At 44.4% G+C, this 18494-nt stretch overlaps 1 protein-coding gene across 1 annotated transcript in view; it reads left to right on the top strand.

Moving 5' to 3' along the window:
- The window catches only part of LOC144770599 (chaperone Ric-8A), a 403114-nt gene that overhangs the window by 195775 nt on the left and 188845 nt on the right, over nucleotides 1–18494 (top strand). Inside the window, exon 4 of the mRNA XM_078655263.1 lies at nucleotides 1972–2066. Within this exon, the coding sequence (XP_078511389.1) occupies nucleotides 1972–2066 (95 nt within the window). The remainder of the gene's footprint in view (nucleotides 1–1971; nucleotides 2067–18494) is intronic.

The raw sequence follows: 18494 nt of genomic DNA, 5'->3' as shown, positions 1-18494 counted from the left end.
TTGGGTACAATGTATCACGGCGTTCTTTGAAGCCTACGCAGCTGTAAATTGCAGATGTAAGCAAAGGAATCTTCAGTAATGTAGGGTTACTGATAATGTCAGGGGGAGTAAGGAAGGTACCCCCCTTTTAACTGATTGCTGTTCTCTAAGATTTCCAGAGTGTTATAAAATAATTCAACAACTAGTTGCAGTCATGCTGCATTTCCTAAACTGCTTATATTGTTAGTGCTAATTCTCTATAAAAAAACTTGTGGTGTTAATTAAACATGAGGTGATTAAACGTACGAAATACACAATGTTTTTATTCTGTTATTTTGTCCAAGCAAAAACCTCACTATCGAAATTAAAGAATCGTGGGGCATTCTCTTGACTCCACAGCTGGCCTTTCTTTCCCCTGAATGCAACATGGTGTAATCCAACTCAAACATACGATTGGCTATCATAACCACTAGGCAGATGTTCTTTCTCCAGCGAAAATAATCTGGTCTCAATCCTGTTCTCACTGTGCCAGTGTCTATTTCGCAAGATTAGATTTAATAAAAAAAGTACTATTTTTGAAAGAAATATTAAGCATATTAAATATAACTTGTTTTTAATTGGCACTTACTGTCATTCCCCTTAGTGTTAACATGCATCAAAAAATAGGTCTTTGATTTCCTCAACCTAATGTTATACAGTTTATCAACTTCATATGTTAACCGCTCACTTTGGCTGTGACTCTCACACTCATGCTGAGAAATATGGTGTATTAAGCTAGCAAGCTCTTACAAACTTCATAATACCATTCTTAAAGTGATCATAAATTGGCATATGCATGACACAGTCGTTAGGTATGCCTGGAAGGAAAATATCGACAACTTTTTCTAGATCACTGAGTCTGGGAAAAATGAATTTCACGCCCTGATGCTGATACAGGAGTTTACTCACATTTATTCAACGAGGAAAAACTCATGAAATGAAGCTAAAAATCTGTCTTCAACTAGCAGACTTTATGATGCAGAAACTGAAATGATTTGTCAGCTTCATTGTGAAGAGTAGCAGCAACTATGATGACATTACACACCTTACTGTAGGGCCTAGTCGCAAAGCTAGGCTTTCATATCTATCCTCTTACTGAATATCCATATAATTTGTTTTGTAACGGTCTTGCCAAATCACCTGGAGGTTATACTACCTCACCTAATACATTTAGATCAGGTAGGATTTAACCCTATTAGGTCCACATCAGATAACACCAAATGGAAAAAACAAACAAGCATTTGCAATGCAATAGGTCTCGCATTTATGCGAGTTTAAGCTATTGGTATTGTAAATGACAATGTGTTTTATTTATGTTTCAAAAACCAAAACTTAAATAAAAGGCATTGTCATTTACAATGCCAATAGCATTATGCCAAGCCATTATTTATTGTTAATACTTTTTTAATATGGTTGTTCAGTTCTACATAATGCTTACTTGGTCCTATATAAGGTAACAAAAATGCTTCGGACACTTCTTTATTATAACTTTTCAGCATGCTTCAGACTTCTGCACAGCACATCTGAAAGACATAGGCAAAGTCAATATCTCTGGCTAACCACTTAGAGGTCCCAAAGGCGAGACCTATTGGTTATGCCAGTGCTTGTTTATTTTATTTTTTACACAGCATCATGCTCTTTAATGTTTTACGCTGGATTCAAAAATGCAAAACAGGCCTATTGGCTTCGCCAGTGCTTGTTACTTATAGTAGTAAAGAGCTCTTTTGATCAAACATTGAGGAATTGACCTGAGAACAAATTTCAATTGTCTAATCATTGCTGATTGCAGGGCGGGGGTGGTGCATTTGATACTTTTGTAGAGTACTGTATTGAACAGTTTTGTGTGATTTACCTGGTTTTATGCATCTCTGTTGCTCCTGTAACTCTTCTGTTGGCACTTGGGTGTCTGGTGGATTTTTAGAGCCTTTATTTAAATTTTCTTTTTTTTCCCAGGAAGAGGCTGCACTCTTTCGACACCTAGCTGCCATTTTGAGACATTGTCTGCTCATCAAGAGTGATGGAGAAGATCGGACGGAAGAGTTTCATGGGTAAATACTCTTTCCCCACCGCCCATCAACCTCCTCAGTATATGTTCATCTGCTCTAATCCATCACTTTAAAGGGTTGAGAACCATACTGGGGCAACCCACTGAATGGGGTTAAAAACAGTATGGAGATGGGAATTCTTCTTTGACCACCAAGGAAAGTTTCCAGTTCCTGTCCCAAACGGTTGTGGAGGGTCCTCATGCAGGCCTCTGCCCGAGCTTAACCTTTATGGAAGAAGGGTGGGTAATGTAAGTGATAACTGTTTCTGAGGAGGCCCGAACTTCTCGCCCCAGCCCAATACAAAGTCTTCGTGCTCCCATCACCCTTCAACCTCTAATCTAGTCAATGCTAGTGGGTAGGTGCTAACCCATGAATGTTTGAGGTGAGACGAGACTGAAAGCATCATTTGGAAAGACACCACAGAAAAATGTCATTTTTATAAATCAAAATATTAGCTCAAAACTTTGTATGAGCCTTCAAATGATGGTCACTGTAAGATGTGCATACAAGGCAGGGGGCAGGCAGGTGTTATATCTTGATGTTGGTGTAATGCATTCTTTCCCTAGTTTCTCTATTACCTGAAGCACTGGCTGTGCAGGGAACCTGAAACTATGAGATATCATCTTCAATAACTCTTTATCATATAATCTTCATGACCTGTCTACTAAGGAGATATATTTATTTGCGGTAGAGTTGTTTACTGAGTTATAGTTTCTTGTAAAGAGCAAGGAAATCTGCATGTACCTTCATAAACGTGCTTTACCAATTGACCTAGTTAAATGAACATAGTGTATGGTAACATGCGGCTCTGTGCCATCCAGCCCGCTTTTTTGGTGACTCTTTATGATGTACAAATAAATAAAAACAGAGAGGTCAGATCAGTCTCAAAAAAGCCACAGAGACGGAGTGAGATAGATAAGAATCACACACCCACTTTTGGGTGGATAGGAAAGCCCTCACACACCGACCTAGTCAGTGTCATGCTTCATCACCGGGCCCCACCATGATGTACTCCACCCTCTCGGTGATGAGAAAAGAGCCAGGAAGAGAAACCCCCGGTTCAAAGGTCATAGGGTATACTTCATATATTTCTCGACAATGAACCTACATAGTCTTCTAGCAAAAGAAAATTGAGCTGTATAAAAATAAGTCTATCACGAATAAAAGCATGCTTTAAACTACATAGAGCTATAAAGAGCAAAGCGTAATCTAATTTATTATACCTCAGAAAATACTGTTACTTTTGACAAGTTTAACTTGGCAGATTAGTGCAGTTACCCCATGCCCAGTAAGAACCGCCCACCCAAGGAAATGTGAAGTGAAAGGGGCTCAAGTGTGCATTGTTGTATTTGGGGACTTGTCCTGCTTGGTTCAGAGCTTCTGCTTTTCTTTTTTAAATAGATGAAGAAATCAAACTATACAGCTCACGTGGCAATAACTTGTTTTTAGATAGCGCTTTATAAAGCTCTTCTGTTGTTTGTATGAGACTTATGAGACTAGGTCAGGATGTATCAGAAACGTAGATCTGCTGATCATTGCTTGGTTCAGCAATGAATGTTCCTCTCTTTAGGAACCCCTCCTGGTATCCGATAAGCCCAGCTCTCCAAGAGCCAGACTTACTCCAGCAAAGGAAAAGCAGCATACTACTAGGTAGCATCTTGGTGCAATGAGTTATTGGTATTTGAGTCTAGACATATTATTATTATTATTATTAATTAAATTTATATAGCGCACAGCTACCCTGGACAGGGTTTCCCGGCGCAGGTAGTTAAACTACTGCAACTGAATAACCAGATCCCTCATCACTGAGAAAAGAGACAGGTCTTAAGATCTCACCGGAAACTAAGATAACACGGTCCCTGCTTCATTGACCAGGGAAGAGAATTCCATAATCTAGGGCCGAGGAACGCAAAGGAGCGACCACCCATTCTGGATAGTCTACAACTAGGTGTTACTAAGTTGCCCTGAGTGGCTGAGCGTAGGGGCCGAGAAGGGACATATGGATGAACAATCTCCTTAAGATAGAGAGGGGCAGACCCTTAGTTGATTTTAAAGATAAGGCACAAGGTCTTAAATTTATTACGCCTCTCAATGCGGAGCCAGTGCAAATCCCGCAAAACAGGAGAGTTGGATGATCTCCTTGGGATCTGGCATACAAGCCGGGCAGCGGAGTTCTGGACTACCTGGAGTTTCTTCAGCACCTCCTGATTTCGCTGATTAAGCGCTGGGATGCCCTAGGGTAACTGCGCGCTATATAAAATTTTAATAATAATAATAATTTCCCCCCAAGTACAGAATGTTCCCGTAGTCCAGGTGCAAAGTGATCAGCGCCTGGACCACCGTTCTTTTAGTGGAGTCAGGGAGCATCCAGATGATCTTCCGCAACCATCTTAGAATAGTAAAGCATGTTGAAGCGACGCTGACCACCTGTTGCCGCATTGAGAGGGTGTTATCAAGGATAAACCCCAGGTTACGAACTTGGGTAACCGGTTGAGGGAGAGAGCCCATTTCCAGTGGCCAATGTTGGGGCCCCCAAAGGTGCTTGTGTTTACCTAAAATAACCACCTCAGTTTTCTCTCCATTTAATTTCAACTGGTTAGCACTCATCCACTCCGACACCCGCCGTAAACCAACTTGAAGGGAGGACAGAGACCCTTCCTTGGTAGAGGACAAGGAGAAGATGATTTGCCTGTCATCGGCGTACGAGAAGAGGGATAAACCCGCATCCTCTACAATTGATGCCAGGGGTCTCACATAGATGTTAAAGAGCACAGGGCTCAGAGTGGACCCCTGGGGAACTCCGTACGCAGATGACCTGATGGTAGATGAAGATTTAGAAGAGAAAACGTGAAATGTACGGTCGCTAAGAATGGAGGACAGCCAAGATAATGCAGGCCCTACAACTCCTGCTGACTGGAGAGACTTTAAAAGGATGGAATGTGACACCGTGTCAAAAGCGGCGCTCAGATCGAGTAAAATGAGCGCTGTTGTCTCCCCTCTGTCTAAGCAGGAGCGCAACTTTTCCGTGACCCCCAGCAAAGTGGTTTTGGTAGAAAAGTGAGTTCTAAACCCAGATTGTGATGGGTGCAAAAAACCTATACGTTCCACATGGGCTGAAAGTTGGCAGTCAACATGCTTTTCCAAAATCTTGGAAAGGACCGGCAGCAGTGAGATAGGGCGGAAATTTGACATGACCATGGGATCCGCTCCCGACTTTTTCAGCAAAGGAACCACCATTGCATGCTTCCATTCAAGGGGAATGCATGATTCTCGTAAAGAAGCATTTAAAAGTGCTTTGAGAATACCATGCGCTTCTCGAGAAAGCTGTTGCAAGATGTTTGCGGGGAGAGGGTCTAAAGGAGAGCCAGATTTTACCCTGGCCAAACAGTCCAAGAAGGATTCATCATTAAAAGGCAGCCATGCAGAGATTTTAGTTGCTGAAGAATGATGACTCCTGCTTGCCATCTTGGTCAGGGAACTCACTATGTTCACAGCATTGGGGATCTTTAATGAACTATATATTGTTTCAACCTTAGCAGTAAAATAATTTGCAATATCATTGCATTGGGTATCATCTAAGACTGGAGGCAGTGGAGTCGTGTTAGATCCTGCCAGCTTCTTGACCATGGAAAATAAGGCCCGTGGACGATTCACCTGGCTAGCCAGTCAGATACCGCAATGTTCAATGACCAACAGGATAAGTTAGTGTCCGGGGGATTTACCTTTAGCAAATTGTTAAGGGAATCTAAGTCTACATTTTTCCAGGGCCGCCTACTACCTAAGTCATCACTGTTGGTCAACCAGATATCCCCTGGGGTGACTAATTTGAATGAGATGGCATAGTGATCAGACCATCCCAGGGGAAGTGCAGGTACACCACAATCCCACGCCAAGTTGGAAATAATAGGATCGAGCAAATGACCCGCCTGGTGAGTGGGACCCTGGTTATGCAGGAGTAGGTTGAGAGCTTCAAGACCAGTCAACGAGTTGGGCTCCCCGTTTCCAGGGGGTCCTCTAGATGAAAGTTGAGGTCCCCCAAGATAGTAAAATTTGCAGCCTTCATAACCAGTGGGGCCACTAAGTCGGAAAATGTAGACAACCAGTATCTTAAGCTTATGGAAAAGCAGTTTTACATTTTTAGCATAATGGCTGACGATTCTGATCTTTGAAAAGGTGAGGAGATTGTCGTACAGGAAAAAGGTAGTGCACATGGTGCTCCATATTCAGGAAGCACCACAGTGAGGACCACGAAGCCCTGAGTAAATGTAGTTGTGGGGATTACTGGAGCGGAGATCCTGCTTACATTCACAGTGCTAGTCAATCAGCAGTAGCCCAGTGACAGTCGGCTTAAGTGTATTTTTACCTTTTGAAAACCAACCGATCAGGTAGGAAAGATTGCTGTGTAGAGCAGGTCAGCCATTCTCCCAAATGCATTATAGGGGCTTGTGCTCATATGACACCCAACAGGTACACTCTTCCGGAGTCAGCTCAGGCAGGAACGTGAATATTCTTTCCAGGCACCTTGAGGGCAAAGGAGAAAGAGGAAACATGTTAAGTGTAGGCTGACCCTACTGTTTCTCTTGGCCACCAGCCATCCTCCATCTTACTGTTCAATTATCTAAGGATATCCCTAACAACAGGTGCAGCAATGGTCATCACAGATTATCGTCCATCATCTCTTGTCCAGTGTTCAGTCATTATTGTATATAAAACCTTCATAGTGTTTACAAACATCAACATTCATACAACTTAAGGGGCCTTAACAAGAGGTTGCTGCGTTTACACAGTAGCAAGTAGGCATTACCTTGCACTGCAGCTACTGAACAAAGCTATACAATTGCTTTCACCAACTAGGGTTTAGGTTAAGGTGTTAGGGAGAGTCATCCTTTTGATTTCGGGTGGAGAGGCCAGTTTAGAATGTCCCCTGGTACTAGAGGTGATACTGGCGAACACTACATCTGTAGTTTGGGGGTTGCCTTCATATTTGGGGTCCCCTTAAAGCAAGACAAAAAAAAAAATTCAGGGAACCTTCACTAACAGATTGTAGTGTTTGCTCAAAACTAATATTATTTTCTGCACCCCTCAAACAAACGCTTGAATTTAATTGCCTTGCCACCCTGGCTCTGTCACACAGCATGCTAACACAAGATGACGAACGGAGCGCTGAAACTTTTCAGACACTTACCCCCAGTCACAGATCTGAGTTGAATCCATCATCATTCTTTAGCTCACTTCGCCACCTCAGTTCAGAGGTCTTGTGCCGATTTGTGAGGAGGGACTTGCTCAAGCTCAAGGGACAGCCAGGAACTAATACCGAGACTGCGCCTGCCATCTTTTCTAGTCGGTCAGTGTTCTAGTTCTCCCAGTCCCTCTTTCCTTCCTTGATAGCTGGAGTGCTATGTAAGCCTATTGCAACTGCGCCACAGGTGCCCCAAAGGCAGGCCTGACCTCTGCCACCTGCCTGGACCCCTGCATCTTTTCTGCCTCCGTTGTCTGCTACCACAGTTAAAACTATGTCACGGCTAATCTATTCTCGCACGGAGCTAAGAGATATCGGGAAACACTCTGATGCCTCTTGTATTCAGAGCCTCTTGTTGTACTTACTCCCTATCTCTGTAACGTTTGGAATTTTAGATGTCCGTCCTCCTCTTCCCATGTAACTTGGAAACCCTCTGTACACAAGAGCCCTGACCAATCTTTTGAGGTCCATTTCCTATATTGCAATCCTTGTTCAATTCCCAAACTTGCCACAGAGTTATGGGACTTGCTGGATACAGAAAAAACAGATGTTTGCTTCCTGATGAAAACCTCCCCATCTCTTGCTTGCCTTCCCTGCTGACTATAAATTAGTTGACAAAGAAAGGTACGAGGGGGTGTAGCCATTGCCTCCTGCAACTCGATAAGTCTCCTTAGTGGAGTCGCTCTTTACGGAGTGGGTGGAAATGTGCATTTTAAAAATGGAAATGCCCTTAAACTCAACCTGGATGGGTGCACTCATTTACAGGCCCGCCTGTAATTTTTTTGAATTTTTAGCCCGCCACATCCTAGTGGTGGACAATTTTCTGCTGCTGTGGGAATTTAACCACCATGCAAAACTTGCCACTGACACTGATATCCGCTTACTCGCCAACCTAGTATCCCTAGCGTTGTACCAAAAAGTGGTCTGACCCACGCAAATGATTTGATTTGATTTGATTTGATTTTGTAGAGCGCACGAATGCCCGAGGGCGTCTTGGCGCTATCACTGAATTGAGCCGCCTGACAGTGAAATTGGTACCCCCCTAGACTAAGCTGAAAAAAGCCAGGTTTTTAGGTTCTTTCGGAAGGACCACAGTGAGGGGCTGTTTTTCAGTTCGACCGGAAGTTTGTTCCAGGTTTTAGCAGTGTTGCCTATGAAACTTCTACCCCCCGCCCCCCCCTCTCCCCCCCCCCCCCCCCCTTCCACCTCGAATTTTGGTGTTATGAGGAGCTTGGCACTACTGGATCTAAGCGTCCTGATTGGTTCATAGGGTTTTAGTTTGTTGTTTAGAAAACGTGACCCAGAACCGTGTGGTGTCTTGTAGGCTAGGCAAGCTGATTTGAACTGAATTCTTTTTTCTACCTTGAGCCAATGTAGTCCTCTGATCTTTTGGGCTACAGGGTCGAATTTGGGGGTGTTGAGAATCAACCTGGCTGCCGCGGTCTGTAGCCTCTGTAGTTTTAGTAGCAACTGTTTTCTTAGCTCTACATATAATGCATTGCCATAATCTAGTTTAGATAATGCTAGCAAGGTGATTAGGGTTTTAGTGGTGTCTGGTGGGATGTATGGTAACAGTTTCCTGATGAGTTTTAGTGTATACCAGACAGTTGAGGAGAGGTTGTTTATTTGTGTTTCAAAGGTAAGTTTGGAGTCAAATATGACACCCAAATTCCTCACATTGTCCACCGGCGAAGGACAATTCCCGAGGCTGTCTGGCCACCAAAGATGGGACCAGATGTCCGGCTCAGCCACTATCAGCATAACCTACGATTTGTCACCATTTAATTTTAAACAGTTGTCCTGCATCCATTGACTGACCTGGACCATGCAGAGCCTGAATCTATCTGCGGTCTCTGAGGTGTTATTTGAGATTGGCACCACTATTTGGGTATCATCCGCATAGGATAGTGGGATGAACCCGCAGTTCCGGATGATGGCGGCCTAGGGGGCAACATATATATTAAAAAAGGGATGGGCTCAGACTCGAGCCCTGGGGGACCCCCCCTGGGCAGGCTGAAGGACCTTGAGACAAATTCCCCAAGTTGGACTGAGTACGTTCTATTTCCCAGGAAGGAGGCCTTCAGGTTGGTAGTAGATGCATGAAGGCCTAAATCCTTCAGCCTGTTAATAAGGATATCATGGTTTACAGTGTCGAAGGCCGCCGACAAGTCTAGCAAATAGCAGGACACACCATGGATCTACTGTTCAGCAACATATCCAATCTCTGTTGTACTCCCCGCTCTGTTGGTCTGGTAGGACCCCTTTGTAATCCAATTCCACCTTCTTGTGGGAAGGCTCCCTTAAGGTAGGGCCACAGCATGAAGGCTAATCAGGCCTTGGGGGAAAGTCGCCCTCTCCTCCTCTTCATCTCATTTCCTCCCTCCTTCCCTAACCGATCAGACTAATCTGAATATGGCCGTGGCAGCTTTCGAGAGTGCTGTCTTGCAAACAATAGATAAGGTTGCCCCCTCTAAACAGAGCCATCCTAAACCAAAGACAATCTTGACACTATGGTTTACAGAATCCTTAAAAAAAGGAAAACCTGCTTGTAGAAAACTGGAATGCAAATGGAGGACCTAAAAAGCCATTGAAGATAGAGTACCCTATCAAAGGGTGTTAAGAATCGTTAAAGCAGCAAGGAAGTCCCACACTGTGGATAGACTCAACAGTGCTGACAACTATGCAAAACAAACCGTATAAGATTTTCAAGGAATTTACCAATGCTTCGACTTGTGCGGAATTAGTCCCAGCCTCTCAAAAGATCTTGGCAACTATTTTGAGGAAAAAATAGTGAGAAACTTATAATACCTTTGCAAAAGAGCTCATCTCATAAGAAACTGCTTGCCCTGTTCTTCTGGATGAGTTTAATAGGGTGACCCCGGACCAAGTCAGTGCACAGATAGATCGAGTTAAGAACAGATCTCCTAAGAACCCTGCTCCACCGTACATCATGGCAACTCTGGCACGAGTACTTCTCTCTGATCTCACCAAGTTATTCAGTCTTTCCATGAGCACAGATACACTCCCAATCAAATGGAAATCAGCCAGGGTCAAACCCAATCTTAAAAAGCCCACAGCAGGTCCCAAAAATTTGGCAAGCTTTAAACCCATCTCACTTTTCCTTTCTTTGAGAAAGTTACGTCATCTTTGTGAATACACCACTGACAGCTTTTCTGGAAAACCATTCTCTGTTTGACCCTCTGCCCCCCTGTTTCCCTTCCCAGTCTGGTTTTCGAACTTCCTTTAGCACAGGATCGTCACTAGTAGAGATCTTAGACAACATAAGACTTTCTTTGGATGATGGCCACTCAGCAATGCTGGACTATTAGATCTCTCTATAGCTTTGGACACCATCTCCCACTCAGACCTAATTAAGAGACTGGGGGAGATTGGTGTCGGTGGGAAAGCTCTGGGTTGGCTGAAGAATTTTCTAAGTGAGTGCACCCACACGGTACAGTTAGTCCTTCTGCTCCCGAACCAAAACTTTGGGCAGGGGAGTGCCACAGGGATCCTAATTGAGCCCCACTCTTTTTTAGGTCTCGCCCGAGCCAGCGCATACGCTGATCTAGCAAGACTTTTAGTAAGTGGGCTTTAAAAATCCAACCACACTCTTTTTGTGTGGCCTAAAGCGTGTGGTTACGCGCGCGGTTACAGGCACAGGCGCCATCTGGCTTTCCTCTCTCTTCCTCATTAAGCGCATCGCACGCAGGCACCCTTACAGCGCGCAATCACTTTCACTGCCGCGTCACTTTCACGATCGTGCGGCCAATGCTTGTTTGTTGTTGTCAGTAAGCACTCTTTTCTCTTCTTTATTGAGTTTCTTACTTGCAGGCACAACGTGCTTTGAAACATTCAGCACACCATTCCCACTTTCTGCCGTGTTTGCTCGCCCCATCATCATTCCGAGATAGCAGCTTTTTATTATTATTTTGTTCGCTCGTGGCCCCGCCCGCCATTTCCTTTTGTTTTCATTACTTTTATTACGATCTAAGCAACGGCGCGGGTGCCACGATTGCACCAAAAATAAGAAATAGAAAAAAATGTGCTTTTCTTTACTTTTATTGCAATCGTGGCACCCACGCCGGTGCTGAGATCGTAACATACGTAATGAAAACAAAAGGAAATGGCGGCCGGCTGTTTTCAGCATGTGAATAAATAGGAAATAAGTAGTAATCTTTTCTTTGACAGCCGTTTTCTTCAATGATTTTCCTGTCCAATAAAAAATCAAATTAAAATCTTCCTGTCTTTAACAGGAGTGAGAGGGAGCTACAGTAGACAAGACACCGTGGCTCCTTTTGTGGGCTGCAGTTCTTCTCCATTTTTAAAGGAAGACACACCGGCAACATTGGAAGTCCTTTGTTGTTATTCTTATTCCTTTATTCTTGCCCCCAGTGAAACAGCATCATTGGTGCATTACATGCAGTAAAATGAAACTCAGCAGGGCCCTGCTTCGATGTGTATGCATTGTCGCCGTGGGCAAGGAAACCAGAAATTCATCTTCTCCTGTTGTCTCTTCTTTTTAAAACCGAAAAAGTCCAGGATTCACTGTGCAAGCATTTACACGTGTTTAGTGCAAGATAAATACACCCAGGTTAATAGTTTTAAGTCTTGGAGTTAATCCTTAAAACAAAACGTTATTTCCTGTTACTGTCTTCACTCAAACTGACTCAGCTGAGTGGGTTAATGTGCTTGCTGCAGAAATCCGAGCAGCTTGTAAGCAGCTCAGCTTTTAATGTTTGCTGCAGAATGTGTGCATTTTAATCACTGAGAGCTCCCTCCCAATGTATTTATTTGAAACCAGGCACTGATCATTTCCTGCCTTTGGGGTGTGAGTTCTTCGTAGAGGGCTTCCTTGATACAGGATTAATATTATCCTAAACCTAAATATGTAATTCACGGCTTATATATGAATGATGTACAAGCGTTTGTTCAATACAGAGGTATTTAAAATGAGGGGGGACAAAGAACGGCCAATGTTGTTCCTCTGGGCCAGCTGTCATTTCCACGTTCAACAGTGAGTGGCTAACCTCCACGTGTTATGTTTACGGAATCATTGATTCTAATTTCTACTTTTCCTAATGACTGCTATGTAACCGTAAAGGTGTTGTCTAGTTCTGTGCATCAACATCACGGCGGTCATTTTGTGTCACTCAAGTTGCAGTGATAAGTCGTAGCGGTAGCAAAACATGCCCGATTTGCCTACGGACTTTAATCATGTTTTTAGTGGTTAACTAGGTGCATTGTGGTCAGCTCCACCGAAGAACATGACCTGGGGACTTTGTAGCTTATTTTTCTTTCTCGTAAGCAGTGCTGGAAATGAAATAAGCATTTGCAATACAATAGGTCTCACATTTACGCGAGTTTGAGCTATTGGCATTGTAAATGACAATGTATTTTTTTTATGTTTTGGTTTTTAAAACAAATAAAAGGCACTGTCATTTGCAGTGCTAATAGCTTAAAAACTCTCGCAAATGCGAGACCTATTGCATTGCAAATGCTTGTAATATGTAAGTAGCCCCACTGGCACATATGTGGGTCCAGTTCCCACCCCGAAAGCGGTAGTTATAAACCTGGGAGTCATTTGAGAACCTCTCCATGAGGGAACACACAAATTCCATTTCGGACTCTTGCTTTGGAATCATACGCCTCCTCAGGAAAGCATTTCAGTGGCTAATGTTTCATTCAAGAAAAACACTAGTCCAGGTCTTTATAATCAGCCGCCTGGACTATGGCAATGCCCTAATGGCCGCCATGAATGAAGGACCACCCTCCATACCCCAGGTGGTACCAAAATAGGGCAGCATGGCTAATCTGTCATCTCCTGCCTCGATCGCCCTCTGAACACTTCATTGGCTGCCTATAAAAAAGTGCTCTGTGTTTAAACTTCTTTGTTTGGTCCATAAATCCTTGCATGGAAGAGGACCTCCCTATCTGCAGGGCAAACTTCAGTGGTATGCCCCAACCTGAATCTTAGATCTAGCGGGACACTCCTGTTACATCCCTGACACATTGCCACTACCAGGTATGAGGGGCGTTCATTCTCCTACTTAGTCCCCCAGGATTGGAATCCGCTTCCGCTACACCTTCTCACTTGCACTGATTTGAAACAGTTTACAATTTCTCTCAAAAGCTGACCTTTTTAATAGTTTTATTCAATAGTTGTAGACCTATATTTTATTATTCTGCTTCAGGACCTGTAGAGCTCTAACCACGCCGAGAGACCTTACACGGTGATACGTTTTGCTTAATAAGTAAATTTAACGTAACATAACCTAGTTATTAAAATCAATAGCATAATTAGGAGCACTATCATTGTCTAACGGAGGATAGGAAATAACTGGGCATGTCATGCCACTGACTGGTATATGGTATGATATATATTAGAGCATTATGCCAATGACGGTTATTTAATAGGAGGTACCTGGGCACATGATGGCAGTGACTTTCCTATTGTTATTTTGGACCAAATGTCTGTATTTTCAAGAGAAAAAGATTATTTGAAATTTGGGAACAAAATGTTTATTAAAAAGGAAGACCTACTTTTGGGGGCAGAGTTTTTATTTTGCAAAAGTTAGAACCCATGCTTGGGGACAATTAATGTATTTTCAGAAAATTACATGCTGTTGTTTGCAACAGAATAAATAAGTTGTTTGTACTGAAAATTACAAGATGATTTGTATGGAAAATAGCAAGTGCATTCACAATCGGAAAGTGGGTTAATCATTTGAGGGGAGGGTGGTCCATAACTGATTTAATAAGCACACCCTGGTTGTTCAAGAGAACACTTCCCAGAGAAGTTCTGCTCACCTCCTGGTAGCTGTTGATCAATCAGTAGGCAATTTCCAGTATAATGTGTGCAAAGTTCAATCAGCTCCAACAGTTTTCGGTTTAACTCTTATTTTTTATTTAGCAATAACATTCAGCTTATGAAAATTTTCACAATATGTATACGCCCGTACTACTGCATTGCTCCACTCGGATCTGTTTTTACAGGTATCCGCTCTTACGTCGTATATCATAGACATCTTATATATCTTATATGAAATAAGCATAACACAAAGAAAAAGGTATTGTATTGTATTGTAATTGCATTTATATAGCGCTTACTACCCCTGACGAGGCGTCGAAGCGCTTTTTCGGCGAGTAGCACGCTACTCCGGGACCCATAGAGGATTAGTGTTCAATTAGTATAGTGAAACATGCAAGTACATTTTAAGTGGTGGATAGGTTAGTCAGTTACACCTCCTTGATTGCTTCAATTTGTGAGGGAGGCATGTATCCGGTCAATCCCCATCAGATACCATACTCTGTGGTGCCAACAAAGAAATGTATGCATAGTTTGCGTTCCCCAGTATGATAGGATATTTTGGAGCGCTGCCCCCACGGCCAAACCCATCTGCTTCCCCGTGCGAGATTTCAACGGGAACATTAAGGAGTTAGGCAATCCAGTATTATATATTTCTGATGGATACATCTGCCAGTGGATTCCTCACCTTGTGAATATCCCCCTGCGTCAGCAACATTCGGAAATTCTTTTGTAGCTTTGCGCCGACGTGGATGACGTCATAGAAGCACGGCATCGCGTGCTGCTCCGCTGACATCACCGACTCCATAATATGCCCACGTCGGCGTGATGTCATCAGTTCCCTTTTTTTCCGCGTCGTCGACGCTAACGGTTTTCGAGTGATCCTCTGTAGCGTTGATAGTAACTTTGTTACTATTGTGGTTTTCTGTGTCTTTTCCAGTGTTTCTGTCTCCTGTACTGATGTCGACTAAGAAGACTGGTTTCAAGCCGTGCGGTGAATGCGGGAAGATGATGTCCGTCATGGAGCCGCATGAAGACTTTATATGGTACCTGAGTTCGGATCACGACGTCCAGGGTTGTCATTCCTGTAGGAAGATTAATCCAAAAGCTCTTTGTGAACGTGAGGCGAAGCTCCTGGTTGCCAAATTAAAAGGTAAAGAGGCCAAGAAGAGTTCGATGTCGCGATCGAGGCGGTTGAGATCCCGGTCGAGGTCGGCTTCGAAATCGTCATCAGGCATGCTTCCAGATCAACGAAAAAGAAACTTAAGAAGAGGAAGCATGGATCAAGGCACCCTTTAGGAAAGGAGTCGGATTTGAGAGCGAAGTCGCCTGGTAGACGGCATCGAAAGGATGTGGTATCTCCTTCTCCGGCACCGGATCCGGAAGGTGAGGCCTTGCCCTTGGAGTCGCTGGAGCATGCACCGGCTCAGGTGTCGAATCCCTCTCCAGCTCCGTCTCGGTCTCCGGTTCTGGTGGAGGAAGGGGTTCCCGTTCCTCAGGGCTCGACGACTCCGGTTCACCAACCTGAGGAACAAGAGGAGCCTCCTCGAGAGCAGCCAGTGGGTTCGTATCCTCCTTTTCCGGGTCCAAGACAGGACCCTTCGCAGTTCCTAAATGCCATGTATGGTGTTTATGCGAGAGCCATGTACCCCTCTGGAGCACCGGCTGGTCCCATGGGTCCGTTGGCATACAATTTGGGAGTCCCCCAAGCTTATGCGATGCCGCCGAATTCATCGACGCCGCTTCCTGCGTCACCGGTTCCGGACCGACCTTGAGATCTTCGGCATGGTCTTCCGACTCGGAGTTCGACGCCGGCTCCGGATCCGTGTTCGACGCCGGTTCCGGCTCCTTCTGAGTCGATTCCTGGTTCCGACGACGTCGCTTCGGAAGGAGAGGTTGAGGCGTGAAGACCATTGCCTTTTGGAGGAGCAGAGATATAGGGAAGCGGAGTTTGAAGAGGGTGAGCTTCAAGAATCGGAGGATTATTTTGATGATTTAAGAGAGGCAAGTGAACTGGAACTGTCCCCTGATTGGGATTTAGCCTCGGCGTCAGATGCCCTTCTAAAGATGTGGCTCCCTACCATGTGGTTATCAAGAAAGCAGCGGATCTGCTGAATTTGACTCTGCCCACTGCGGAGTATAAATCAAACATTTTGACTGAAGTCCTCCACTCTCCCTCATCTGTGGTGGAACCTATGCTTCCTTTTACTGATGCTTTAACAGATCCTATCCTGGAGGTGTGGAGTAGGCCTCTTACGACTCAGACTTTTGTGTCCTCATCCTTTGCCAGAGAGTTTAGTGGTACAGGCGGCCTGCTCTAAAAGATCTGCGGGTGCTTTTCCCCAGGTACCTGGTGATAAGGATTCCAAAAAGTAGGACCAATCTGCGAAGAAAGTCTTTTCATCAGCAAGTATGGCCCTCAAATCTACGAATGCCACTTGCCTCCTGGGTCGTTATATCCATGCCTTGATGGACACTGTAAAGCAATTGACCCCTAAACTTCCTGAAGAGGACAGAAACATTTTTAATGAGGTGCTTGCTGACACTCAGGCTGCTGCTCGGCAGGTCATATAGAGCGCAGGGGTGTGGAATTTAATAAAATATCTACTTGTCCATGGGACAGGTAGCTTCATAAATCTACTTGTCCTGTAACTAAATCCACGTGTCCCTTTGGTGCCATGTAGTGCACCGTCAATTAATGGCAGCAATTCCATTATAAAAGCGCTCGGATAATAGTCTCTCTGGTTATGTCAGGCTCATATTATAGAAGGTTTTGAATACTAGTGATTTCTTTATTTTGCCTTTTTTTTGCAGATCTACCCATTCATCCTTTCATTCACCCACTGATATCTAGCATTCACCTTTACATTGGCATCCATTCATTCTTTCATCAGACTTTCACCATTCTGTTTGTCCATCCATCCATCCATATTCAAACCTACCCAGCCATCCCCAACCATATCCATCCATCTCAGCCATCGATTCATCCTTTTGCTCACCCATCCTTCCGTTCATCCATCAATGTACCCTTTCACTCATCCGTCAATTTAGCCTTTCACTTGTCCATCCTTTAGCTTACTAATCAATCCACCCTGCAACCCATCTATCTTTTCACCCCTTCCTTCAACACATCCATCATCCATCATCCATCCACCATCCCCATCACTCATCCATCCTTTCACTCATTCATTCATCCATATAGCAAGCCACACTTACACATCTATCCACCCTTTCACCTACACATCCATTCATCCATCCTTTCACTCTCTCACCGTTACACGTTAATTATGGGCCTTTGACTGCTGAGCTGCAGACAGATGAGGCTCATCAAGAGCTGCACCCCCGCAGTAGCTGCTAAAGAGAGGGGTTCACAATGCCCCTGGCCAAACCTATCCTTCCCGCTCTAAATCTATCATTCAAACTCATCCATCCCTCTTTCCTTCCACTCATTAATCCATTGGCTCACTGGTTAGAGGCTGAAGGGCTGAGAGCAGAAGTCAGCCCGGGTGCAGGGTTCAATTCCCGACGCGGCAGGGTCGTGGACCTTGGTCAGCGGACTCGATAATTCTCGCTTCGGTGCTTACTCTAATCAGGGGGTTCCACTCGGCAACTCTGGGCATTAGCTTGCCTAATCTCCACAACGGCCCCACCAATTCCGGGGATGCCTGGCTCCACCTTGGGGACTCCCAGCAAGGGACCATCCCACAGCGAAAGCCAGGATGGGTTCCCCAGAGTTATACAGCGCCGGGACGCCCCGTTGCTGGGGCAGCTGTGCGCTTTACAAGTATACTACATTTACATTTACATTTACATTTACATTCATCCTTTCGCTCATCAATCAATCAACTTTCACCCCCTCCATCCACCCTTTCACAGATACCCATCCTTTCATTCATCCCTCCATTCTTTTGTTCTTCCATCTTTCACCCCCTCCATCCTCCTTTTCACTCATCCATCCAGTGACCCTTTAACTCATCCCTCCATCCTTTTGCTCTTCCATCTTTCACCCCTCCATCCTTCTTTGCCTTCTTATCCATTCCCCTTTTCACTCATCCCTCATCCATCCTTTTGCTCTTCCATCTTTCATCCCAACCATACTCCTTTTTACTCATTTATGTATCCCTCCATCCACCATTTCACTCAACGATCCACCCTTCTACCCATCACCCAGCCATCAATCCACCCACTCAACCATTCATCCACCCACTCAACCATCCATTCATCCACTCTTTCTCTCATCCATCAATCCACCCTTTCATTCAACCATTCATCCTTTCACTCATCCATCCACTTTCACCCCATCCATTCATTCACCCTTGCACACATCCATCCATTCTTTCACTCATCCATCCGTTCACTCATCCATCCTTACATCCATCCTTTCACT

The sequence above is a fragment of the Lissotriton helveticus genome, chromosome 7 (assembly GCF_964261635.1).
Source record: "Lissotriton helveticus chromosome 7, aLisHel1.1, whole genome shotgun sequence".
Lineage (NCBI taxonomy): Eukaryota > Metazoa > Chordata > Amphibia > Caudata > Salamandridae > Lissotriton > Lissotriton helveticus.
This window is presented reverse-complemented; position numbering and strand designations above follow the sequence as displayed.